The following is a 27,239-nucleotide window of genomic DNA, read 5'->3' on the forward strand; positions in this document are numbered from 1 at the left end:
TTTTCTTACTGAAAAAGCAATTTATGCTAATGATATGCTAAGAGATGATTTGACTGTCAAGCTGCACCTTGTTTATGGTGTAGACGTGTCTGCTGCGGAACAGCAAAAGCCAAATAAGGTGTCTGGTAATAGAGTTCTTCAGAATGTGGCATCCAGGAGATGTTTGGAATTTCTTTCTCACAGCTTTGGGAGTTATTTGTATTTATTTTTTAGTTCATGTTTATTCATGAACACTGAACTATTTTCTCTCCCGCTCTGACACGTGTGCACTTTTTTTCCCAGAGGTGTATCGAGTAATGATTTCCCATGTCTGGAGAACCTGTGTAAAAAGATTATTAAGGAGAAACAACCCTTTGAGCGACTGGAGGTAAAGAAGGAGACTCTTCTGGAGATGTTCAAGGTGCGAGTTTTACCTTTGACTCGGTTTGCAAGTGGAAGGTGAGAGATCATGAAAGAAGATAAACTCTCCAACCTTGATTTAGCTCAGGTTTGTGCTTCTGTGTCTCCAACAGTACAACAAGTTTAAGTGCAGGATCCTGAACGAGAAAGTTACCACCCCAACAACTACAGTTTACAGGTAGGATTAAGTTTTGTATTTGTCATGCTGCCAGTTTAAAACCCGCATAATTGGTTTAGAAACGAGGAATCTATGCAAGATCAGTTGTTCAGGGTATGGGAACACTTTTAGTTTAGTTGATCCTGCTGCTAATGAGGAGTGTGTGTGTGTGTGTGTGTATATTACACAATGGTGCAAAGATGTGACGTTTATCTTCAAGTGGTGAAAGTATATTTTACGAGTGAGCAAAGCAAACGAGTGAAATATTTTTCAACATGAGAAGATTAGATAAAACTTCGTCTTCATGCTACCGTGTAATATTCTTTATATTATATGGACACTTCCACAAAAAAATGCAAGCTAATCAAAAGGATTTTAATTTTGAACCAGTTCGCCATTTTGACAACGCGTGTCTAGTCGGCGGGAAAACGCTGGGAGTGACATCGTCGGAGTGAAATATCAGGAAATGTCACTCGGAGCCGAGATGTATTTCGGATGAAAAATACAAGTTTTTCAACATGAGAAGATAAACTTCATATCTTCAAGCCAACGTGTGATTTTCATTTTTATGATATAGACATGTTAACAAAGTACCCAAATTTTATCAAAACAATTCATGGATAATCCTCATTAGTGAAAATATTGAAAATTATTCTATCCAGGTTCACTGGATATGAGCAAGCGTACGCTCTGATTGGCTACTCTACTACTAGGATATCAGCTCGTATACCATGAGTAGAGAAAAACAAAATGGCAGAATGCAACAAGTCAGATGCATCACTTTATCAGGTATTTAAAAGAAACCGAAATGGCTAAAAGAATTGTCTGCCCCCCCCCAAAAAAAAAACAAAACCTCCTGTTCCACACTCCAGCCCAGTTGGTGGCAGTAATGCACCTTTAAAGTGCCATTCCACCATTGGATGTATTCTTTGGCATAAAATACAATATATTTTGACAACATATATAAATGGTATCACTAGATTAGAGAAATCTTTTAGCTTCAAAATGATATATCAAACATAATTTTTTGACAACGACAAGTATATTAATTTTGCGACCAAAGTCACCTACCCTTTTAATTTCCACGCGTGATGTCATCGGCAGGTTCCCCTTCTTGTGTAACACGTGACGTGGCACATATTATCAGCAATGGCGGATACAACACGATTAAAAATAATACCAATAAATCTAGCTAACTGAAAGATTAACTCAAAATTTTTCGCAATTTTTTTTGGCCCCCATATACGAGGAGAAATGACTCTCTCACTTTGGGGGTTTCCTGGTCTAAAAATAGACTGACACGTGGTACACAAGAAGGGGAACCTGCCGATGACATCACGTTTCACTACCGCGCGGAAATTAAAAGGGTAGGTGACTTTGGTCGCAAAATTAATATACTTGTCGTTGTCAAAAAATTGTTTATCATTTTGAAGCTAAAAGATTTCTCTGTCTAGTCATGTCATAAAATATATTGTATTTTATGCCAAAGAATGCATCCAATGATGGAATGGCACTTTAAGTTGGTTTGCCCACCGCCAAAAAACCCTAAAGAAGAAAAGAAAATGGCGGTGCGTGTTGCTGAACCAACCGAGGATGAAATAAAAAGCTAATCGAAAACAAAAAGAAACAAAATATGGAATAAAAGTATTTGATGGTAAGAACATATTCTTCCCCCCCCAAAAGAATAATTTTTATAGCATTTTTCACAAATTGCTTGTCATTTTGCCAGTTTTTTCACATTGTAAGCGGAAATTATTTTGTCTGACGTTTTGTATAAAGTTTTTATTTATTGAATTTGAAAAAAATAAAAATTCTCTGTTTCTCAAAATCCAGTGACTGGATAGAATAAAACGATTATTCCACTCAATCTTATTGTACATGACTTGTAGCGAACTCGGTGCTACGTGCCTCATCAGCTATCAGCTTGTGTACGATGAGATTGAGTGGAATAACTGTTAAAAATGTTACTCATTTCTCAGATCTATGTAATAAGAATTATGGCTCAGATTTTGAAGTGGTATCTTTAAAACAGAGCAAGAGGATGGTGAAGCATGCAGAGCAGTATTGGTGAGCATGCTCCTTAAAAATGAACACAAAGTGCTGTGAATTGCACCTTAACTCCAAAGCATTGTGTCGGCTCTGGTGAGAGGGGAGGGGGGGGGACGAAAGAGTGTGTATCAGTCGTCAGTGCTCACTTCACTGCTTCATGCTCATGTGCGCAGACAGCTGACTGAAGTTTTGAACTGCTGTGAAGATGGTTTATTTGGTTACTTGTGTTGCAGGAATATACTGCAGTATCTCCTGTTGATATTTTTCCAGAGTACAGCTTGCAGTCTGCTTTGCTTGGTTTTGATCAGTAATGGAAACGCGTCCAGGTTTTCTGTTGCCAGAACATTTTATGAGTGTTGAGGAAATGGGCACCGTATCAGACTGATGTCAGAATCAGCATCTATGCATCCCTAATAAATACTTTTTGCACTGTCTCTGGTGTTGAATTTTTAGTTAAATAAAGGTGGGGGGAAACATCTGAATATTCAGTTTTATTATACCCCCGCTCCAAAGGAGGGGGGAGGGGGTAATACTGGTTTACCTCTGTCCATCCGTCCGAAACGCCCTTTTTCTCAGCAACCACAAACCATAGCCATTTGGTACCGTGCTTCAGCTTGGGGTTCTATATCATGTATACCGTTTTCAGGTCCGTCACACATCGACTTCCTGTTTACCGACTGAATGTATTTACGAAACCTATAGCGTAGATTTACAAAATTTGTCACACTTTTTTTTTTTTTTTTTTTCTCTCAGCAACTACAAATCACAACTGCTTGAGAGCTTTAGCTTGGGGTTCTATATCCTTTATACCATTTTCAGGTCTGTCGCACATCGACTTCCTGTTTACCGACTGAAACCTATAGTGTAGTTTTACAAAATTTGTGTCATACTTTTCTCAGCAACTACAAATCACATCTGCTTGATATTTGGTACCGTGCTTCAGCTTGGGGTTCTATACCATGTATAACGTTTTCAGGTCTGTGGCACGTCGACTTCCTGTTTACCGACTGAATGTATGTGGGTGATTCTCATGAAGACCTTCACATTAACAAAGTTTTTCACCTCATTTCAGTATTTTTTCAAGTTGAGAGCCTAAAATAGAGTGAACTTTACTATGTTGATCTTTTTTTAATGGAAAAATATTTTAATAGAATTTTATTCTTATTTGAGGCTTACATGATCCAGAATAATTCTCATCACGTTACAGTAAATGAGGCTAGATCATGAATTAAAAACATTTTTGACAATTTTTCATATTTCCACAAAATATCCCATTAAATGAACAGCACAGTCCATGACAATTACTTTATATATTTTTTGACATTTATTTATTGCCCTCACAGTGCATGGTAATGATAATATTGAGTAACGGTAATGAGATACTCTTGGCTAATTTCACAAATAACCTGAAATGCTAGCAACCTATAACTTTGACACATGTTAAAGCCTTATATTGTGATGATAATCATAAAATATATATATATATATATATATATATATATATATATATATATATATATATATATATATTTTTTTTTTTAAAGTAGAGTATTAAACCATAACGGTAATGATAATAGACAGTGTAACTGAGGACAGATTTAGCAACATTAACATAAATATCACAAAGTAAGAGAAGAGTGAGCAACTGACCTTGTCTCCATTTTGAATCTTGTATCTGAAGTGATGCATCATGGGATAGCTGATCAATTTAAAGGCATGGTGTACTTTTTATAGAGGGGTGAAATCATGAAACGGTAATGAGAAACATTTGGTGCGGACAGTTATTTTGTTTAAAATCAAGTACCTTTTTTTGTTCAACACAAAATATTAATATTATGCATAAACATAGATGTTTTAAAATAACTTTACACTGTATTTTATATAATTAGGAATTTTTATGATTTAAAGTAAACATTAAAAAAAAGGGATGCGGACACAACGGTAATGAGAATTTCCATAGATTTTTTGTTTAATTGATATAAAAATTAGTTTATATGATGATAAACCATTTGTCCATACAGTGCTCCCTATTTTCTTTACACAAAATATCAGAGTTTATGTGAATTAAGTATTGATTTTGGAAAATGCGTCCTGGACATGTTCACTGCAGCTTTATGAGAATCACCCATTTACGAAACCTATAGTGTAATTTTACAAAATTTGTCATACTTTTCTCAGCAACTACAAATCATAACTGCTTGATATTTGGTACTGTGCTTCAACTTGGGGTTCTATATCATATACCATTTTCAGGTCTGTCACACATCGACTTCCTGTTTACCGACTGAATATATTTACAAAACCTATAGCGTGGATTTACAAAATTTTCGTCACACTTTTTCTCAGCAACTACAAATCACAACTGCTTGATATTTGGTATTGAGCTTCAGCTTGGGGTTCTATATCATTTATACCATTTTCAGGTCTGTCACACATCAACTTCCTGTTTACCGACTGAATGCATTTATGAAATCTATAGCGTGGATTTTGATGCTATTTCAAAATGGCCGTTTACCAGGATGCTATTTGAAATCCCTGGGGAGAACACTGCTCTTTACTTGTTTCAGGGTTAATTATTTGTTGAGGTCACCGTTCATAGTAAGTGTCCTATTCCTTTGATTGCTTGCGTTCTGATGTAAGCGAGAGCGGGGGGGATGTGTTAGTGAGCAGTAGCTCACAGTTGATCCTGTTTGTACAGAGCGTATATGCCAATAGACATTGTCACAAAGCAGCTTTGGATGGATGTGAATTTGGATCCCTAATGAGCAAACAGGATCAGGCATCGGTATCCCATCTGAATGAAACGTTTGGATAGACAGACATGATTGGGTATGATGGTATTGTCTGCTCTGATCTTTTCCTCTGAAGATGTGGGCCCTTGATTGACCTATGTAGAGGACCTCATGTAAGACACACTGGGAAGATCAAGGCTTTGAAGATTCATAAGGTATTATTTGATTCAATATCTAGTATTAAGGTTACAAAATATGCATGTTTAGCTCATTTAGGAGTTTGTGTTCCTCTGTGCCAAGTCCTTTTATTTAATAGTTAAAGGAGATACACAGAACCTTTATTTTTAAATAAATTTCTGAGTGGATAGTATCTCAATCCTTGACTCTTTGTATGCTGCGTAAATGGGAATTTAAAAAAAAAAGTATATTTTTGAGAGTTAAAATTGACCACAAAGTTGGCATTCGAGCTGCCCCGCTGAGCCAGCCAGCCCTGAGTGCGACGTCACAGCGGGAACCGGTTTTAAGGCCGAGGCCTTTTACAGCTATAGACCAAAGTCATATAAATAAATTTATGGTGAAAGTAAGAAATACCGTTACCGACTTGCTCAACTAAGACTGATTTGACGTCACTGATTGTGGATTGACTCTCATTAAAACAGGATAGGTGTTATAACTTATGCAACATGCATGCATTTTCACTGATAAAAGGTAAAAGGCGAATTAAATAATCAGATGAACTGAGACAATCACATTCTGAAGCAAATTAAATAATCTTATACTGGTAACTTAAATACCAGTTACATGTATTAATCTAAATGCAGGTAAACACCATGTTTGTTGTTTTGTATCCAAATGAGAGTCGGAGCTTACCCGTCTGTGTTCTCGCTTCTTGAAGGCCGTTCTTGTGGCCGATTGTTTCAAAACAATCTGACTTTCAGTTGTTCGTTCAGTTCTCCGTTCATTCGCTTCTTCCACATAAAGGCAAGATGGCAGTAATATCCAGAAGAGACATCAGACAGCTGGTCTACTCATTCTCCATTTTCTCCATACTGAGTACGCCGCCGTTACTGTTCGGCTCAGGCAATTACTGAAACTCGGGATGGGACGGGTCGGCCTAGTGGTTAGCGTGTCCGCCTCTCGATCGGGAGATCACCAGTTCTACTCACGGTTGGGTCATACCAAAGACCATCATAAAAATGGTACCTACTGTCGTCTGGCAAGGCACGCTGCAATACAGATGCGAGTGAGGAGTCGAACTCTCGCGGTTACCAGAGGACTAGCCCCCCCCACTGTAACCCTAGCTATGTAATGGGCGAGAGGTCGAGGGCTACGAAAAGGGAGATCGGCACTGCCCTATGCGCCACGTGGCGTGGGAAGGACTTTTGATTTGATTTGGGTTGGGACGAGACGTCACTGGTTTTAGCAACAACTGTGGGGAGGTCACTGCCCGAGCGATATGTTGCGTCCTGTCCAGTCCCAGGTTTTACCAACAACCCTCGGCTCACACTCCAGGAGAACTGGTTTAACTGAGCTTACTTTCCTTTTCTTTTCTTGTATTTTTCCTTTAATTGTTGGTACTGCACCCTCTTTCAATACGGGCTTATAGCCAATGCTCCTTGACAAATCAGAGTTTTCGTACGAGTCTTCAGTAAAATGTGCAGCGCAGAAGAGAGACCACTTTGTAGGCGCCCAATGTGCCCATGAACTTCTCGCAAAACACATCCAAATCTTTGCAGTTTGAACATTCTTGGGCCATGAATGCAACATAAATCCACCTTCTGTCGTGCTGCTGCACCGGCCAGCAATGCATCTACATGACATGACGATAAATTGGCTCAAAATGGACGATCAGAGGTTTAGTATAGCAGAAATGGCGATGAGACCGATAGACTTCCTGCTGTGACGTTCCGGATGTCAAGGTCATTCACTCAGACCGCTACCTAATCACTTTAATCGTAAAAATTGCAATATTTAGATTTATTCTTAACACTTAAAACTATTCCTATGCCATTCTTGGGGTCTCAAGGCATTTATAAACAAAGTGACACCATGGTTCCGCGTATCTCCTTTAAGATCCAGAAGCTGTGTATGTGTTTATTTTGTATATAAAACTGTGTGCCTTGTATTAACTGGAGACGTCTGAATGCTCAGAATTCATCCACATACTGGGAAGGCAAAGCAGACATGGAGACCTTGCAACGCATCTATGGCATCTCCTTCCCCGACCCGAAGATGCTGAAGGACTGGGAGAAATTCCAAGAAGAGGCCAAGAACAGGGACCACCGCAAACTGGGACGGGTATGGATATGTGGATCTGTCATTCGTGTCAAACCTTGTCTAATTTACTGCCTTTTTACACAAATGTATACTTGATGCACAAAGCTACATGTCCTACTAGAGATGGCTGTTATATGGTATGAATAATAAATGAATTAAGCAGGTTTTTCTAAGGTGCATCGTGGATAAGGTCATAATCTGGCGAACTGAATCATTGTAACATGGCTGGTTAAAGATAACTTTTGTCCCAGCTGCTCTATTTTACTTTTCAAATAATTTTTTTTTTTTTCCTCTTTCTTGAAGATGTTACTGTTTTTGAATCTACCTCTTAGCTGGGATTATCGTCGCAAGCCTAAATACTGTTAACGTTACAGCTTGAAGATCTCCTTACGAATTGAATGTTTATCATTCAGTATTACAGAGACCGCCGAGTCGTATCACATGGTGCTGATTAAGGCTGAGATGATCCAAAGTGCATCTTGATACAGGGCATTTAAAAAAAAAATTAGGTATTATTTGAAATGTAAATATCCCAGAAAGTATATAGTCTAGGCCAGGGCTTTTCAAAGTGTGGGGCGCGCCTCCCCTAGGGGGTGCCAGAGTTCTTCGGGGGGGGCGCAACGTGAGGAAAAATAAACCAGAATAAGTTACTATTGCGGACATTTAGCGAACTTCAGCTAGCCTTTGCCAGAGACAAAATGGATCGATTTTTAGTACCTAAAACTACAGTGAGTGAGGAGACAGAGTCTGGGCCAAGCAAAAAAAAGAAGGAAGTATGACCATGATTATTTAAAGTTTGGATTTTCATGGACTGGATCTGAAGATGCTCCACTGCCACAGTGTGTTGTCTGCCAAGAGGTGCTAGCTAACGATGCTATGAGATGTTTAAAATGTGTAAAACAAGATGTTTTTTGAAAAAAAAAAAAGCACATGTGTAAAAAAAAAAAAGTGTACAACTTTTTTTTTTAATTTTTTTAATATATAAATACGAATGGAACAGGGTGGAAAGGTGGTGTAGTGGTTAGCACTGTTGCCTCACAGCAAGAAGGTCCGGGTTCGAGCCCTGTGGCCGGCGAGGGCCTTTCTGTGCGGAGTTTGCGTGTTCTCCCCGTGTCCGCGTGGGTTTCCTCCGGGTGCTCCGGTTTCCCCCACAGTCCAAAGACATGCAGGTTAGGTTAACTGGTGACTCTAAATTGACCGTAGGTGTGAAATGTGAGTGTGAATGGTTGTCTATGTGTCAGCCCTGCGATGACCTGGCGACTTGTCCAGGGTGTACCCCGCCTTTCACCCGTAGTCAGCTGGGATAGGCTTCAGCTTGCCTGTGACCCTGTAGAACAGGATAAAGCGGCTAGAGATAATGAGATGAGACGAATGGAACATTTAAGTATAGCAACAAAAATTGTAAAGGGGGCGCTGTTGTTTATTTGCTCTCTGAGGGGGGGGCTGACTCTCCCAAACTTTAAAAACCCCTGGTCTAGGCAAATGAAACTGAACAGGCTTAAAGTTGAGTAATATAAGATTTATTCCTTAAAATTTGAATGAGAAATTCAAAAGATATGTGGATTCCATGAACGATTTCACACATTTTCAATATGCATGCTGCCTGAGACACGGTACACGTGAAGTCGGTAGTCCAGCTCCTGCCAAACACGCTGCAGCATGTCTTTGGTAGCAGTCTTTTCTGGTAACAGGACATTTTTAAAGAATTCTCGCATAAATGCACGCTGCACAGTCTTGTTCGAGCGTACTCTAATACACAAAATGCCTTTTCTTTTCCAGCGAGTGGCATTTCTATACCTAAAAAGATAAAAAACAAAGTAAAACTTTGACCTGTTTCCACACATGCTGTTCAAATTTGTGGTCAATTGAAGGAGAAGTGGCAAAGTTATTAGATTGTGAAATTATATCAAATTTTTTGAAACACCCCGTACTTTTATTCATGTCATGATGAATGGAGGAAAGGGGGGGGGGGGAAGATGGGGTTTAGAGCTGTTTTGATGTGGTGCGATACTCGGTTTAAGCGATTCATATTAATGTGGTGCTGCACTGTTGGGCATGATGCTTGAATTTGATGTTAGATTTCAGAATTTACCATTTACGTTAAATTAATCCAATACGATTAATGGTGTTTTCTTAATTAAAACACAAGGGAGCGAGTGGATATAGATACTGAGGCACAGTGGTTGCTAATTAACTGAAATGTCCAGTATTGATTTATGTAGTGCAAAGGATTGTCATGTCTCATTAGACTGGATTCATAATGCGTGTGCTCCATTGTGCCTTCTCTGGATCAGATTACAGCGGTGCAAATGTACGCAAGAATTTACATTTTTGACAGCGATAAAAGAGAGACCTTCTGCTTTTTCAGTTTAAGCAGCGATCAAATGCAAATAAAACTCCCCTTTCTGAAAATCCGATTCACTCCGAGGCTTTCTTACTGTTGCACATCTGGGAAACTTGCTAAGCGGCAAAGTTTTTGTTTTGTCTTGACATTTCTTGAAGGATTTTCACCAAATTTGGCAGGTAGGTCTGAGGATGACCTGGAATTTTGCAGATGTAAACAATTTATGTACAGGCCCCAAGGGGTCACTGGTTGGCCCCTGGGTGGCGGATATTTGGATTTTTGTCTGTCTTGGGTTAACATCACCATTTCTCAACGGCTCTTCACCAAATTTCACTACGTTCAGACTGCAACCTGAAACGACCCATATCCGATTTGTTGTGAAATCCGATTTTTTTGTTAGGCCGTTCACATTACCAATTATATGAGACTTGTATGCGATCTCCAATATGAACGGAAAACGACCCAAAAGTGTCCCGCATGCGCAAATTGACACGTAATAAGCACATCTACGTAATACGTAAACAAAAAAAAAAAAAGCGCACTCAAGTTTAATGATTTTCTTTTTTTTTGTTTGTTTAATTATCGTGTTAGTGTGAGGTCTCGTATGTGTTTTTGTTTCTGAACTGAAATGAAAACGTGTAGCCTGGTAACGAGGGTTGACTCCTAAATATGTCTCTAATTTCTATACAAGTGCACTACATGTTACTAGGAAGTAATGGATTTTTAAACTCTATATAGTGCACTCGAGCTTCAGTAGGCAGTCATTTGGGATACGGCCGCTGTATTACCAAACTCTTAATTCAGGCTTAATAATTTGCACATATTTATTTCGTCATATTAATAAACTTTTTCTGCATTTTTATAAATATTTATTTAGATTGTTTATAGCCAGCTGAATTCTGCAACTTCTCTCAGCGCTGGCTCAAGGTGCATAAACACCAGTGCAGTTTGCTATGGAGATGAGGCGAGACCTGGCGATGTGGTACAGGATGGTTTTAGTTATAAATCAGTTATAGAAACTGTTTTATTTAATCAGGTTAACAGATAAACATCCAGGTCCCTACCAAATCCACCATTAGCTTGATCAATTCTATAAAAGTCTGTTTAAATTCTGAAAACTGTACAAATGTTGTTGTTTTCCACCAAAGAGGCGGGATTAGCCAACGCAGAATAGTGACGTTTGTCTCTTGTTGATGACGTGTAGGTCGCATGAATGCGACCTGTCCGGTCAGACTGCAGTCGCATGTGAAAATATCGGATATGCATCGGGTTTAGGACCACATATCCAAGCGGCCTGGGTCGCATGTGAAAAAATCGGATCTGTGTCGTTCAGATTGTCGATAACAAATCGGATACAGGTCGCATATGGGCAAAAAAATCGGATACGAGTCGTTTCAGGGTGCAGTCTGAACGTAGTCTTTGACATGGAAGTCTGGGGGCAACCCAGAATTTTGCAAACGCCAGGTAACCTGCTAGTTGTGGATATACTAAGCTGGTTGCTTAGATATCCAAACGTGTGCCAATGAATGGTTTTTGTGGCAAAATTCTGGATATTTATTTTAGCTGATTAGGATTATTTGTACTGTGGGTTACAATATGGATAATTTTGTTTCCATGGGAGCTGTTTGCTTCCAGCAAAACACCTTGCACAGTGTTTTCATGGGCACTCTAAACAAAAACTCTGGCACCATATTTCTTGTGTATCTGCGTGGTTGACTCAGTTTTTCTCCAGCTGTTAAGAATAAAGAGGCATTTATCAAGTACCCTTTCATGACCACCTAGCTCTTTTTGTCTGTGGTCACCCTCAGCAGGTCCAGGTTTAGTGTTTGTGAGGAAAGATAGCTGGTCGTGATTAGTCTTGATCTGTTGTTGATAAACCAGTAGAAAAATGTTTGGACCTGATGAGTAAGGAGTCTTCCTGGAGTGTAAAATGACTCGGGCTGCAAGCTATCCACGCTTTCGCTATAGCTGCTGTGTGTGGTGAATCCCATTGCTCCTGTGTGTTTTCTGTTAACTAGCAGCGAGGCCAAGGGGTAAAGCTGGCAGATGTCGGTCTCCTTAATGTGCCATCTGCCAGGGAGCACACCGATGGGCACACACAGGGACCGCTTTGTCACAGCTAAAGCGAAAATGATTATCAGAAGCTCCCCCACCCCGATTTGTTGCTTCATATTTTGGTCTTTTTGAGTGACTTTTTAGTTGTTTGAGTTTCTCATGCATGAACTCAGTCTTTGTGTCTTGAAGGCACAGAGTCACACTGTTCTTGTTTTTTTTTTTTTTTTTCCAGGAACAGGACTTGTTTTTCTTCCATGATCTGAGCCCTGGTAGCTGCTTCTTCCTCCCAAAGGGGGCCTACATCTACAACACACTGGTGGAGTTTATAAGGGTAAGCTGTCTTCTCTACAGTGCAAGAGAGGCGGTGTAGAAAACACTGCCACAAGCTGTATTTATAAGCCAATCATAAATGTTGGAGGAAGATTATGCTATGCTATGTTAGTTTGAATAAATGATAAGTTAGTTTAAAAAGGCAAGCAGTGAATATGCCTAAGCAGAGAAAACGTCATGTTTTATGTTAAATGCTCACCACAGTATGTAGAACGGGGAACAGTTTGATCAAGGTATGGTGTGTGTGTGTGTGTTTCAGTATGATGACTCACTACAGTAGCATTTTTAAAGGTAGATACTTGTTGAGCAATGCAAGCACTGAAGAAGTGTTGAGCCCCCCACACACACACACAGACACGCCTGTCTTTGACATTAATGCAAAATTTACAGTTCTGTACAAAAATCTTAGGCATATACAAAGATGCCTTTGGAATATAATGCAATTAAATGTTTCTGCATTAAAATGTACGATAAGGAGCGGCACGGTGGTGTAGTGGTTAGCGCTGTCGCCTCACAGCAAGAAGGTCCAGGTTCGAGCCCCGTGGCTGGCGAGGGCCTTTCTGTGCGGAGTTTGCATGTTCTCCCCGTGTCCGCGTGGGTTTCCTCCAGGTGCTCCGGTTTCCCCCACAGTCCAAAGACATGCAGGTTAGGTTAACTGGTGACTCTAAATTGACCGTAGGTGTGAAATGTGAGTGTGAATGGTTGTCTGTGTCTATTGGCCCTTTTCCACTACCCTTTTTCAGCTCACTTCAGCCCGACACGGCTCGCGTTTCGACTACCAAAAACCAGCACGACTCAGCTCGCTTCAGCCCTGCTTAGCCCCTAAAACTCGCACCGTTTTGGAGTGGGGCTGAAGCGAGCCAAAGCGAGCCGAGTGAGGTTGGGGGCGTGAGCAGACACTCCCCTGTGCACTGATTGGTGAGGAGGCGTGTCCTTACACGCCCACACACGCCCCGCGAGCGCGCTGGGATCTGTAAACACCGCAAACCCGGAAGGAGAAGAATTACGAATTACGAGAATTTCTGAAGCCTTATGCGCCTCGCCTCATCTATACGCTCTTGCCAGTATCTGTCCGCGTTGTCGGTGACAACAAGCCACAGCACCAAGACCAGCAACACTAACGACTCCATGTCCTCCATGTTTATTGTTTACTATTCGGGTTGTGAGACTACCGCTTAAAAGATCACTGATGTCACTGTTTGCGCTGCTTAACGACATCACCTGACGTCCACCCACTTTCGCTAACTCCACCCAATGTGTCCACCCACTTCCAGCCAGCACGGTTCAGCGCGGTTGTAGTCGAAATGCAACTCCAACAGCCCCGCTCAGCTCGACTCAGCACGGCACGGCTCAGCCCGACTCGGCCGCGTTTGTAGTGGAAAAGCGGCATATGTGTCAGCCCTGTGATGACCTGGCGACTTGTCCAGGGTGTACCCCGCCTTTCGCCCGTAGTCAGCTGGGATAGGCTCCAGCTTGCCTGCGACCCTGTAGAACAGGATAAAGCAGCTAGAGATAATGAGATGAGAATGTACGATAAGGAGCAGTAAACAGTAATAAATGAAAGTCGGTATTTGTTGTGATGACTGACACTTTGCTTAAAAAAAAAAAGTCGTCTTGGGTATAATTAGTGCAGTTTTATTAGGAAATGAGCTGTAAGTTTTACTGAGCATCTCACAGAACCGGGCAGGTTTTTGCAGCAAAACCCAGCAGCCTTCATTATGTTTCTGAAAAGTGTCTCTTGTGTAATATGCTGCATTTACTGACATGCAAACATTTATTCTGTATCATTTTAATTATACCCTCCTGCAAACAAAGTTTTGCAGATATAAACACAATTTATGTACGGGCCCCTGGTTGGTGCATGTTTGGATTTTTGTTTGTCTTGGGTTAACATCGTTTCTCAACAGAGCTTCACCAAATTTGACATGGAAGTCTGGGGGCAGTTCTCCCCATGTCCGTGTGGGTTTCCTCCGGGTGCTCCGGTTTCCCCCACAGTCCAAAGACATGCAGGTTAGGCTAATTGGTGACTCTAAATTGACCGTAGGTGTGAATGTGAGTGTGAATGGTTGTCTGTGTCTATGTGTCAGCCCTGTGATGACCTGGCGACTTGTCCAGGGTGTACCCCGCCTTTCGCCCGTAGTCAGCTGGGATAGGCTCCAGCTTGCCTGCGACCCTGTAGAAGGATAAAGCGGCTAGAGATAATGAGATGAGATGAGTCTGGGGGCAACCCAGAGTTTTGCAAACGCCAGGTAACCTGCTAGTTGTGTATATACTTTTTTTTTTTTTTTTTTTAAATATGGGAGCGCGTGTATATATAGGAATCGCCGTGTTTGTCCGTCCATGTGTCTTGTAAGCACAACTCCTCCTAAACGGTTTGATGGATTTTGATGCCACTTTACACAGTTGCAGTATACCACCTGAAGATGTGCATGAAGGAAAATAATCCCTGTCCGATGTTTCAAAGGGGGGAGAATTCCATTTATTCCCTTACATATGGCAAGAAATGATGCCAGGCTCGTAAGCGGGGAGGTATTCTATAGTGAGTTTACTCACTGTTCTAGTTTTGTGCTGGATAACTAATGTTTTGAATCTAAACTGTTTTTCGTACAGACTCGGTAATGTAGAAGTTATAAAATAAAAATCAGTTTGTATTAAGAAAAAAATTAAGGTGCCTAAGGGCCTCTGCATGCTCTTGCGACAAGGCTTTCGCAGATAGCTTTTCGCAGACAGTTGTAATTTATCGTTGAGCGTGCACGATGTTATTCACCGCCCCAACGCAAGGGGGCGCGAAGTCACGAAATCGCTAGGAGTAGTTGGTGGATGTGGTTAGTGGAGTGTTTATCCTCCGGTTACTTATAATGACTAGAACTGGAGTCGTATAGATGTACGTACTTCCTCGATCATCCGCTCTTCGTGCTGCTCCATCTTCGCTCGTGTTTTTAACAATGGCGGTCGTGAAACCAAACCGGGAAAGTAGGGAAGCGGAAGTGCGTGTACAGCGGATGTAGAGTGGACCAATCCGAGCCCTTTTGTCTGCGACGCTGTCTGCGAGGCTTCTGCGGTGGTCACAATTTTTGGGAGGTGCGCGCAGAGCGTCTGCGAAGGGTGGGGGGCTACGCAGACGCCATCTGCGAGGACTGCGTTGTCAGCATAAATTGGCCTTAAGACGTTTGCAGAGTACTGTATATGTTTGAAAATTACTGACATTTTAAGAGACTTAAGAGAAATGATAACCTTTAATTGCAGTTGTACGAAAAGTGAATTGTCCAATTTGTGAAATGGTGTAGTCTAGTGTTCAGACTGACAGTATACCATATTGTTAAACTGTCTTTTTTCAAACATTAAGTTTATATTTACCATTTTTATGTAAGCTTCATTTGATAATTTTGTAACTGGCCTAAGACTAAGTTAGATATGGAACTGTTGGTTAGGTTTCACACCTTTTTAGTGAAATTTGTAATTGTGTTAGGTGAGCGAGCTCTCTTTGTTTGGATAATGTAGACAGCGCTGTAAGTGAAGGAGGACTGTTTTTGTGAAGAAGTATTTCACTTATGCAGGTTTTTACTGTGGGATTGAAAGTGTTTTGCTGAAGTGCCAGTATTACCTGCCTTACAAGCAAAGCTTTTATTGTATTTTTGGCAACAAGCATCCTAGTCATCCACTTCTCTGAAATGCAGTTACACCTATGATTTTGTTCCTTGTGTGTGTGCGTGCGTAAACTGATTTGTTTACTCTCGCAGGGTGGGGATAAACTTGAGTGACAGATGTGACATTAGCCTTTATGGTGTTTTTCTAAATATTCCACATTTTTTTTCAAGCAGTGATTGCAAAGACGTACATCTGACATTAACAAAACTCCTCCGGGATTTTATTTCAAACGGTTTTAAACTTGTTGAAACTTCCACATCCCTTTACTGGTCATTCATATCAGTGTTACAGTGGTGCTTGAAAGTTTGTGAACCCTTTAGAATTTTCTGTAGGCATTTCTGCGTAAATATGACCGAAAACATCAGATTTTCACACAAGTCCTAAAAGTAGATAAAGAGAACCCAGTTAAACAAATGAGACAAAAATATTATACTTGGTCATTTATTTATTGAGGAAAATGAGCCAATATTACATATCTGTGAGTGGCAAAAGTATGTGAACCTCTAGGATTAGCAGTTAATTTGAAGGTGAAATTAGTCAGGTGTTTTCAATGGTCTTGAATGTCCTCCATTTGTACACAGTCTGTCTGTCTGTGGATTGGTGGAATCCAAACTCTTTTAGAGATGGTTTTGCAACCTTTTCCAGCCTGATGAGCAAGGATGACAATCAGGTGTGAGTGGGCACCGTTTTATTTAAAGAACAGGGATCTGTCAAAATCTCATCTTCACAGCACGTTTGTGGAAGTTTATCATGGCACGAACAAAGATTTCTGAGGACCTCATAAAAAGCGTTGTTGATGCTCATCAGGCTGGAAAAGGTTACAAAACCATCTCTAAAGAGTTTGGACTCCACCAATCCACAGACAGATTGTGTACAAATGGAGGAAATTCAAGGTCATTGTTACCCTCCCCAGGAGTGGTCGACCAACAAAGATCACTCCAAGAGCAAGGCGTTTAATAGTCTGCGAGGTCACAAAGGACCCCAGGGTAACTTCTAAGCAACTGAAGGCCTCTCTCACATTGGCTAATGTTCGAGTCCACCATCAGGAGAACACTGAACAACAAATGGTGTGCATGGCAGGATTGCAAGGAGAAAGCCACTGCTCTCCAAAAAGAACATTGTTGCTCATCTGTAGTTTGCTAAAGATCACATGGACAAGCCAGAAGGCTATTGGAAAAATGTTTTGTGGACGGATGAGACCAAAATAGAACTTTTTGGTTTAAATGAGAAGCGTTATGTTTGGAGAAAGGAAAACACTGCATTCCAGCATAAGAACCTTATCCCATCTGTGAAACATGGTGGTGGTAGTATCATGGTTTGGGCCTGTTTTGCTGCATCTGGGCCAGGACGGCTTGCCATCATTGATGGAACAATGAATTCTGAATTATACCAGCAAATTCTAAAGGAAAATGTCAGGACATCTGTCCATGAACTGAATCTCAAGAGAAGGTGGGTCATGCAGCAAGACAACAACCCTAAGCACACAAGTCGTTCTACCAAAGGATGGTTAAAGAAGAATAAAGTTAATGTTTTGGAATGGCCAAGTCAAAGTCCTGACCTTAATCCAATGGAAATGTTGTGGAAGGACCTGAAGCGAGCAGTTCATGTGAGGAAACCCACCAACATCCCAGAGTTGAAGCTGTTCTGTACGGAGGAACGGGCTAAAATTCCTCCAAGCCGGTGTGCAGGACTGATCAACAGTTACCGCAAATGTTTAGTTGCAGTTATTGCTGCACAAGGGGGTCACACCAGATACTGAAAGCAAAGGTTCACATACTTTTGCCACTCACAGATATGTAATATTGGGTCATTTTCCTCAATAAATAAATGGACAAGTCTAATATTTTTGTCTCTTTTGTTTAACTGGGTTCTCTTTATCTACTTTTAGGACTTGTGTGAAAATCTGATGACGTTTTAGGTCATATTTATGCAGCAATATAGAAAATTCTAAAGGGTTCACAAACTTTCAAGCACAACTGTAAATGTATACTGGAACACTGCAGGTATATGTTGGATTTGTGCTGTAATTGTCTTGTATTTCTGCACCACAGAGTGAATACAGGAAGAGGGGCTTCCAGGAAGTGGTCACTCCAAACATTTACAACAGCAAACTGTGGCAGACTTCTGGCCACTGGCAGCACTACAGCGAGAACATGTTCTCCTTCGAGGTGGAGAAGGAGATCTTTGCCCTTAAGCCCATGAACTGTCCTGGACACTGGTAAGACAAGTCTGTCTGTCTGTCTGTCCATGATGCATCAACTTATTTTGATATATAAAGGACTTTTGTCTTCTACTCGGTACATGAAGGCATGCTAATGTAGCTAGTAGTGAGTAATGAATATCCTGTGGCCTGGTGCAGTTCCGAGGCATGTTTGCTCTCGGATTCTGAACATGACACATTATCACAATGAGCAAACTGACAGTGAGAAATCCTCCATAGCCAGTGTGCTAAGCCACTGTTGAGTTTCTCAGGAAGTATGGCATATAGTATATCTCCGAGATTACTGCCTATTGTGGAAATCCCAGCCTGTTAAGGAAATAGATAAACTTAGAAAATCAAATCATGGCTGTCAAATAATTTTATTGGCACTTTAACGCTGTCATGCAGTTTTATCTCCATCTGTTTATTTATATCCCTGCAGTCTGATGTTTGATCATCGGCCTCGCTCCTGGAGGGAACTGCCTCTGCGTATGGCTGATTTTGGCGTGCTGCACCGTAACGAGCTCTCTGGAGCTCTAACTGGTCTTACCCGTGTTCGTCGTTTCCAGCAGGACGATGCGCACATCTTCTGTTCTATGGACCAGGTGAGGAGCTGCTCCCCCACTCTCTCTCTCTCTGAGTTTCACTTCGGATCATGAATGAGTCCTGTATAAGTCAAGAGCTGTAATAAGTATGATTATTGACTGTATTAAAGGTCATGATCTGTTACATAATCTGTCTGAGCCTAAAAGTTTGGACATGCTCATTATTCTGAATGAATAAGTGTATCCAAACTTTTGACTGGTGCTGTAGGTGGGTGGGTAGATGGTTATCGTAGACATGTAATGATAGATTGTGCAACAATAAATCACAATACAAATTTATGATTATTCAAATCAGTGAAATAAAAAATGAATTGCAGTCACTACCAGGCTGCGTAATCTTAGTTTTTCCTAGCTGTAATTGCATTGTTTAGACAGCAGAAGGCGCAATAATGTAAAATAACGGGAATACCCATGACTTCATCTTAGGTGGAAGTAACACAGCTCTAATGCCGTGAGAACTGTGGGTTTTTGTTTTATTTTTAAATAATCCCACACATCTAAACATCTTGTGCAATTGACTGGAATACGTATGTTGTTGATTAGGAAAGTAAATGTTAAATTTTATTACCAAAAATAAGTTATTTTTTTAAATGTAGTGGGGAAAATCAGATCATGAACCCAATATTGTGAATTGTTACATGCTTTCGATATATAGATGCAGTAGCGAGACTATGAAGTGTAATACCAACAAAGCTCCAGTTGCTTCCTAAAGTCATATTTTAAAAAGAAAATTCAAAAGTTTTTGTTTAATAGCCTAGATTTTGAAGACTCGTATGTCAATTGAGATTCCATAATATCCAAATTAAAATCTCCATTTTTCATAGTTGCATTTCTTCAATTAGTTATTTTTATATACAGGGTTAGTCAAAATTAACGCTTAAATGGTAGAAACCATTTATTCACAAAACGTACATATGTGCAAGATGATTTACAGGACAGTCTCAACCTGTTCGCCATCATGTACAACACACAAAGACCAGCGAGCAACAGTACCATTTAAAGAATAATACAAATAATCCATTAGTGTTAACATAATTTTGACTAACCCTGTATTTTACTCTGGTGGTATCTGTGAAATGAAAGCTTGTAATTGTTTTCCTCTTTTCTTAGTATTCTTAAGTTCAATCCTTTTTCTAGTCTTCTAGTTAATTTCTTTCTGCCTAATATATTCTGGCGGCAGGCCCGCCCGCCCGCCTAGATTAGCTTTACTACCTGCAGTACCAGGACTATGTATAATAGTAACTGTTAAAATCAATAAAGTCTTGAGTTTCTCTTTACTTAGTTGATCGGTTCTTGACATGAATTACTACAGTTGTGGAATAGGGCTATTTACTGTATTTACTGTTTTGATTTCCAACACATTAAGGAGGCAAGAAATTGCACTAATTAACTTTTGACAAGACACAACTGTTAATTGAAAAGCATTCCAGGTGACTCCCTCATGAAGCTGGTTAAGATAATGCCAATAGTGTACAAAGCGTCAAGGTGGCTACTTTGAAGAATCTAAAATATAAAACATGTTGGTTAACACTTTTTTTTTTTCTTTACCACATAAACACCTAGAGCTTAAAATGACACCTAGAGCTTATCTTTCTGTATTACACTCATTTTCTCTGCAAATTTGCCTTGTGTAAAAATGATTTGCATGTTGTTGGACTAGTGTGTAAATAAATGTTTAGATTAAAAAAAAAATTAGATTAAAATGCATAAAGTCAGAATATACGTGTTATTTCAGAGTTTTGATGTCTTCAGTATTATTCTACATGTAGAAAATTGGTCAAAATACAGAAGAATCTATGAATGAGTAGGGGTGTCCAAACCTTTGACTGGTACTGAATATAGACAGCTAGAGATATAGACACATATACTTTTGGGCTGTAATAATATTCTGTAGTTAATTGTTCAAATTTTTCAAATTGTTCAAAGGTGCACCGAAAGTAATGATCTAAAATGCAAGAGCGCTGCTGCAATGGTTCTCACCATTCAGGCCTCAACATTAAAGTGCATATCCTGGACCAATTTTGAGTTTTTTTTTTTTTTTTTTAATATGAAAGTATGTCCCTTTACACACTCATCCAGAAGGGTAATTTTGCACAAGGCCATCTGTCTACAGCAGAAAAAAATAAAATGAAATGCGTCTTAAATAAATAAAAGCTTTTTGCTACTTTCACACTGTTGAATTACGCAACTAACGGCACTCCTACAAACCAACCACGTTTGAAAAATTGGACCAGAGTTTGGGTTTTATCCTCTAATATCCTGTAATTAATTGTTCAAATTTTTCAACATGTGTAGATTGAGTCAGAGATTAAAGGTTGTCTGGAGTTCCTGCGTGCAGTGTATGATGTATTCGGCTTTACCTTCAAACTGAACCTGTCCACCAGACCAGAGAAGTTCCTTGGAGAACCAGAAGTATGGGATCAGGCTGAGAAGGTAATCTGGATTTCAGCTTTTTGCTACTTTCACACTATTGAATTACGCAACTAACGGCACTCCTACAAACCAACCACGTTTGAAAAATTGGACCAGAGTTTGGGTTTTATCCTCTAAATCTTTTAGAACTAACCTCTCTGGGTGGTGTAGATCTTTATGAAAAAGTCTACACTCAAACCGGTGCTTTGCGTTTCACGTCCTCTTTCTCTTTTTGGTTTCAAAAGCAACTAGAGAACAGTCTAAATGAGTTTGGGGAGAAGTGGATATTAAACCCTGGAGACGGTGCTTTTTATGGACCAAAGGTAACAAAGAACTAAAGATTTTCAACATGATGATTTACATAGTGTGTTGCCTGTTTACTTACTTTCTATATATATTTTTTTCTATTCCTCAGATTGACATTCAGATCAAGGATGCCATTGGAAGATACCACCAGTGTGCCACCATCCAACTGGACTTCCAGCTCCCCATTCGCTTCAATCTAACCTTCGTCAGGTAAACGACACACTGTGGATTCTTCCTTTGTGTTATTCCTGTGTATTCACGGGGTTTTGGAATTTGTACAAATTTTATTAATGCAACAGTGACACCTAGAGCTTATCTTTCTGTATTACACTCATTTTCTCTGCAAATTTGCCTTGTGTAAAAATGATTTGCATGTTGTTGGACTAGTGTGTAAATAAATGTTTAGATTAAAATGCATAAAGTCAGAATATAGAAGAAAAAGTACTTTTGGCTGACACTGAATTCATGAACCACTTCATTTATCTGCCTCCGTAGCCACGATGGAGATGATAAGAAGAGGCCAGTGATTATTCACCGAGCTATTTTGGGCTCGGTTGAGAGGATGATTGCCATCCTGACAGAAAACTATGGTGGGAAATGGTATGTATAAAGACGACAAATCTTGCTATGCTTTTTTTTTTTTTTTTTTAATTTAAAGCAAGGCTGCATTACAATAATAAGTAATGAGTTTTTATTTATTTTAAATTTATTTTTTTTGGGGGGGGGGTCAAGAAATGTTAGTTAACTGATTCCTGCAATGATCTGTTTTCACACATTGGATAGTGCTGAAATAAAAAAAAAAAAAGGATAAAATACCATTTACAGAGAATCGTTTTATTTTTAGTTTAGAGTTTTGCACTGCTTTTAGGTGGCACGGTGGTGTAGTGGTTAGCTCTGTCGCCTCACAGCAAGAAGGTCCGGGTTCGAGCCCCGTGGCTGACTAGGGCCTTTCTGTGTGGAGTTTGCATGTTCTCCCCGTGTCCGCGTGGGTTTCCCCCACAGTCCAAAGACATGCAGGTTAAGTTAACTGGTGACTCTAAATTGACCGTAGGTGTGAATGTGAGTGTGAATGGTTGTCTGTGTCTATGTGTCAGCCCTGTGATGACCTGGCGACTTGTCCAGGGTGTACCCCGCCTTTCACCCGTAGTCAGCTGGGATAGACTCCAGCTTGCCTGCGACCCTGTAGCACAGGATAAAGCGGCTAGAGATAATGAGATGAGACACTGCTTTTATGATCATGGACTCAGTAAAGCTTAGCTATCCATCCTAATTGCATACTGACTAGAATTCCTTTGTATACTGACCTTTTTGTTTGTTTGTTTTTGTAAAAAAAAAAAACAACAGGCCTTTGTGGCTTTCCCCACGTCAGGTGATGGTTGTCCCTGTTGGACCCACTTGCGATGATTATGCGCAGAGGGTGAGGCTCTTGGCTTTCAGTTAATGCAGCATATATATAAAGCTGCATTAGGAGTTAATGCCAATTGTGTTTCTCCCCCCCATTCAGGTGCAAAGTGAGTTTCACAACGCAGGCCTGAAGACAGATGTAGACCTGGATCCGGGCTGCACTCTGAACAAGAAGATCAGAAACGCACAGTTGGCTCAGTACAACTTTATTTTAGGTAAGCAAGTTCAGGTGTAACTGAGCTGTAGGTCAGAAAACGAACACATTCCCTCCTTTGGTTGCACACCGCAATCTACTTTTGAAATTAGTCGTATTGAAAAACTGAATTTTAGCAAAATGGGGTAGAGTGGGGTGGTTTGTTTGTTTGTTTTGGGGTTTTTTTTTTGGGGGGGGGTTGTTTGTTTGGTGTTCCTTGTTTGGCAGAGGCTGAAAAAATAAACTACCGATGCGTGCAATGGATTAATAGCCCAAATTGCTTTTGTAAAACTTGAATGGAGAAGGTAATGGACTGGAAAACGGCAAGTCTTCACTTGCTTGTTGTAATCCAATGATTATTCACCTGTGGCAGACTGTAATTTGTTTTACATTTTACTGTTTACACACAATGTCGGTTAGGAAAGAGGCATTCATTTGAAACAAGTTTTGTTAGAATATTATGTTTATAATTTTGTACTGTGGTGTGATTCTCACCCACAAAAGTGATTGCAGCCAGTGTGGATTTATGAGCATTTTTATGAATTTTCTTGCTGAGCTTGGCTGTCAAAATATAGGATCCTGCTGTGGATCATTAGAATCATAATATTACAGCAACTGCTAAGTAAGCAGAACATAACATGGCACCATTTCAAGCTACCGGATGAAAGATTTTGGAATTTCAGCATGTGTGTGTGGGTCTGGCGAAAGAACATTTAAAAACGTGGGTTGTGCTGCAGCGTTTTCCACCACACAGATCTAGTTGCTGCAAATGCCAATACCCATTCAGCGTACTAGCAGACCTCAGGGCTGTATTGAAAATCTACAACACTGGGTACGTATTATTGTGCCTAAGTAGTAATGACAGCAGTGGTGTATGGTTTGGGATGCCACTCGAGTGTTCATGCCTCTTCAACTATTATTAAATTAAATACAAATTAAAAAAAAAAAAAAACTTGTACACATGAGTGCAAATGTCAGTTACTGAGTATCAGCTGAAAGAGTGAAGCCTCTGTCTTTATGCTGCAATTTCAGATCATTTTAGTTTTCTGATGTAGATAGGTTTATGATTAACAACATCCGAGACAACTCTGTATGTTTAAAGTACAGTGTAGAGGACAAACGCTCATCTGATTTCCTCGGGTTTGCATGTTTATATTACCTCCTCTGTGTTCAGTGTATTTTATTATTCTAGCTCTGTATTTTATTTCCCACTCTGTCAAACAAATTAGACATGAGCTTGGATAGTGTTACCATGTGAGCCATAACACAGAGCAGTCAATATGAGTTACACAACACATGACGCAGTTTGTAAGGGGAAAAACCACAGAGAAAAACACACCTCGTTTCTGTCAGGTCATTGTGAGTAGTTCATTTTGGCAACTGGATAATGAAGTAAATACCAAAACGAGGTTTGCCTGTGCAGGTTCTTAGTCATCCAGGTCATAAACTGTGGTTGCTAAAGAAGACAACTGGACTTGCTTGAAGTTCTTGAAGACGTTTCACGTCTCATCCGAAAGGCTTCTTCAGTTCAGTCTGAGACACCACTTACCAGCCACCAGCAATGCAGTCCTTGGCACACTTCCCGGAAAACTGAGTACACATCCACACCAAAACTCAGCTGATTTCAATGACTCGCATGATAGCAGAGAGAGCCAACGACCCACAGGTCACCCTGACGACTCTCTAGGCTGCTAATACTCAGTGCGTTTACATGCACATCCAAATCGAGCTACTGTCGGTAATCGAGCTAAGGGTCCCAGCAGGGGTGCCAGAGAAATCCAATCCTACATGCACACAAGGAAATCGAGCTATTGTGTGAGGTACATTGTGCACCCGAGCCACAGGTGGCGCTACACGCTCCATCGTGTTGGTACACTTCCGGTTGTCGTCATGATGAAGAGCTATTCAAGAGTATAAACAAAGTTATCAGTTCCGTGTTCACAAGAAGAACGACGACAAGGACAGCAACATTGAGAGATGTTGTTCCTCCTGACCTCTTCTGCTGCTCGCTACTACTACTGTTGTCATGCCGACCGAGGCTGTTGTGTTTCCCGCTTGTGGTCTCGTCACTCGTCACTTCCGGAAGGGGCAGTGCTGAAGTAAGTAGCTGAACTACGTAGCTCGATAGGGTTTACATGCACTAAGTAGCTCGGCTACAATCGCATAATCTAGGTCGCGTAGCTCGATTACGAGAAATCCAGTTCGGTTCGATTTCAGCCGAGCTAAGGTGTTTCCATGGCATTTAGAACTTCGATTTCAGTCGAGCTACGGCAGAAATTTGATTTTCTCTATGTGCATGTAAACACACTCACTGTTCACACCTGGCCTCCAGTGACCCCGACACCTACAGGATGACTCGACAACTCTCCTTAAGCCTAGATCACAACCGGACGTACGATTTTTTTTTTTTTTTTTTTTGGGCCGTGCGATTTTTAGCGTTTCCCAAATCGCTGCATTTTTTTGTTCATGGAGAAAGACGCACGTTGGCCGTAAGTTTGTCTTGCAACCTGAAAAAAACGTAAGCGCCCGTAGAGTTTGTTTGACATGACAAAGAACCTCTGCGGCCAGTCTATGGCTCGAAAATCAGCACGTCACACGCGCGCCCTCCGTGCGTTTCTTGCGTTTTTTGCACGTAGACCGGCCGTAGGAGCACGTACAGCTGGTTGTGACCGAGGCATTAGGGTTGCTTTGGATCCACTAGAGGATAAATACCTGGAACTCCCCACTAGACAGACAGAGCTGAAGAAGCCTTTTGGATGAGAGGTGAAACGTCTTTTTTAAGAATTTCAAGCAAGTCCAGTTGCCTTCTTTAGCAACCACAGCAAAACGAGGTTAAATCACTTCCTGCTAAATTACTGGACAAATAAATGCTTTATCTGTTCAGTAAAGGCAAAATTTTAAACTACATCAGTTCTGGAATACTTGTTTGCTCGCGCGTTGGGGTTTTTTGTTCTCCGGTTTCAGTAATCAGCGCTGTAGCTTTAAGTATGAGGTGTAGTTTTATGATGCAGACATTTGCATAGCTTCAGGCCAAACTGAAGATTAATTAAGAGCAAGAAGACATTCAGTGTATAGGGTACATGGATGCAAATGTTGTTTTGCTTTAATAATGACCACATTTAGGCTTTTCTGTTTTCCTCTGAACAGAATTTTAATCCTTTCAATTGGAATATTCAGTGATGTATTGTGTTGCCTCCTTTTTGTTTCACTGTCAGTTGTTGCTGTGATGTAGGATCTGTGTTTAACCCCTAATCTTGATACAGAAGATGGGCATGTAACAATTCACCCAGGTCGTCACGATTTGATTTTACCATGATTTTTTTTTTTTTAATTAAGGAAAATGATTCTTAATCAGGGGCGGCACGGTGGTGTAGTGGTTAGCGCTGTCGCCTCACAGCAAGAAGGTCCTGGGTTCGAGCCCCAGGGCCGGCGAGGGCCTTTCTGTGTGGAGTTTGCATGTTCTCCCCGTGTCCGCGTGGGTTTCCTCCGGGTGCTCCGGTTTCCCCCACAGTCCAAAGACATGCAGGTTAGGTTAACTGGTGACTCTAAATTGACCGTAGGTGTGAATGTGAGTGTGAATGGTTGTCTGTGTCTGTGTCAGCCCTGTGATGACCTGGCGACTTGTCCAGGGTGTACCCCGCCTTTCGCCCGTAGTCAGCTGGGATAGGCTCCAGCTTGCCTGTGACCCTGTAGAACAGGATAAAGCGGCTTGAGATAATGAGATGAGATGAGATTCTTAATCAGCTTAAATATTCCTTTTGTTAAAATAAAAACAAAACAAAAAACCTTTCATTTTCTTTAACAATTTACCAATTTGTAAAGATTGAAATTTTTATATATATATATATATATATATATATGCATGCACTTCTATTGCAGGAAAAAAAACTACATTTTGCTGCCTATGTAGTCCCCTATTTATACAAAATTGAGTCATTCAGGATTCAGCCATGTTTTTGCTCGGCTTTAGCAAGTTACAGGTTTTTAGCTTTCTCCTGAAATGTTTCTTTTATTTCTTCTTCCTCAGGGTAGTAAAACTCGCTTTCACTGTGAGCAGTTTCATTATCACTATCCATGATGTAAAATTAATGCTGCTATTCTGAGAAATGCTGGCAAAAATTTATAAGA

At 40.5% G+C, this 27,239-nt stretch overlaps 1 protein-coding gene across 1 annotated transcript in view; it reads left to right on the forward strand.

Moving 5' to 3' along the window:
* Nucleotides 1-27,239, forward strand: part of tars1 (threonyl-tRNA synthetase 1) — a 46,779-nt gene that overhangs the window by 18,106 nt on the left and 1,434 nt on the right. Inside the window, exons 6-18 of the mRNA XM_060907199.1 lie at nucleotides 283-400; nucleotides 513-577; nucleotides 5,474-5,552; nucleotides 7,489-7,635; nucleotides 12,246-12,344; nucleotides 18,043-18,209; nucleotides 18,634-18,796; nucleotides 21,092-21,229; nucleotides 21,454-21,531; nucleotides 21,624-21,724; nucleotides 22,010-22,114; nucleotides 22,859-22,931; nucleotides 23,019-23,133. Of these exons, the coding sequence (XP_060763182.1) occupies nucleotides 283-400; nucleotides 513-577; nucleotides 5,474-5,552; nucleotides 7,489-7,635; nucleotides 12,246-12,344; nucleotides 18,043-18,209; nucleotides 18,634-18,796; nucleotides 21,092-21,229; nucleotides 21,454-21,531; nucleotides 21,624-21,724; nucleotides 22,010-22,114; nucleotides 22,859-22,931; nucleotides 23,019-23,133 (1,448 nt within the window). The remainder of the gene's footprint in view (nucleotides 1-282; nucleotides 401-512; nucleotides 578-5,473; nucleotides 5,553-7,488; nucleotides 7,636-12,245; nucleotides 12,345-18,042; nucleotides 18,210-18,633; nucleotides 18,797-21,091; nucleotides 21,230-21,453; nucleotides 21,532-21,623; nucleotides 21,725-22,009; nucleotides 22,115-22,858; nucleotides 22,932-23,018; nucleotides 23,134-27,239) is intronic.

The sequence above is a fragment of the Neoarius graeffei genome, chromosome 24 (assembly GCF_027579695.1).
Source record: "Neoarius graeffei isolate fNeoGra1 chromosome 24, fNeoGra1.pri, whole genome shotgun sequence".
In the NCBI taxonomy this organism is placed as follows: Eukaryota; Metazoa; Chordata; class Actinopteri; order Siluriformes; family Ariidae; genus Neoarius; species Neoarius graeffei.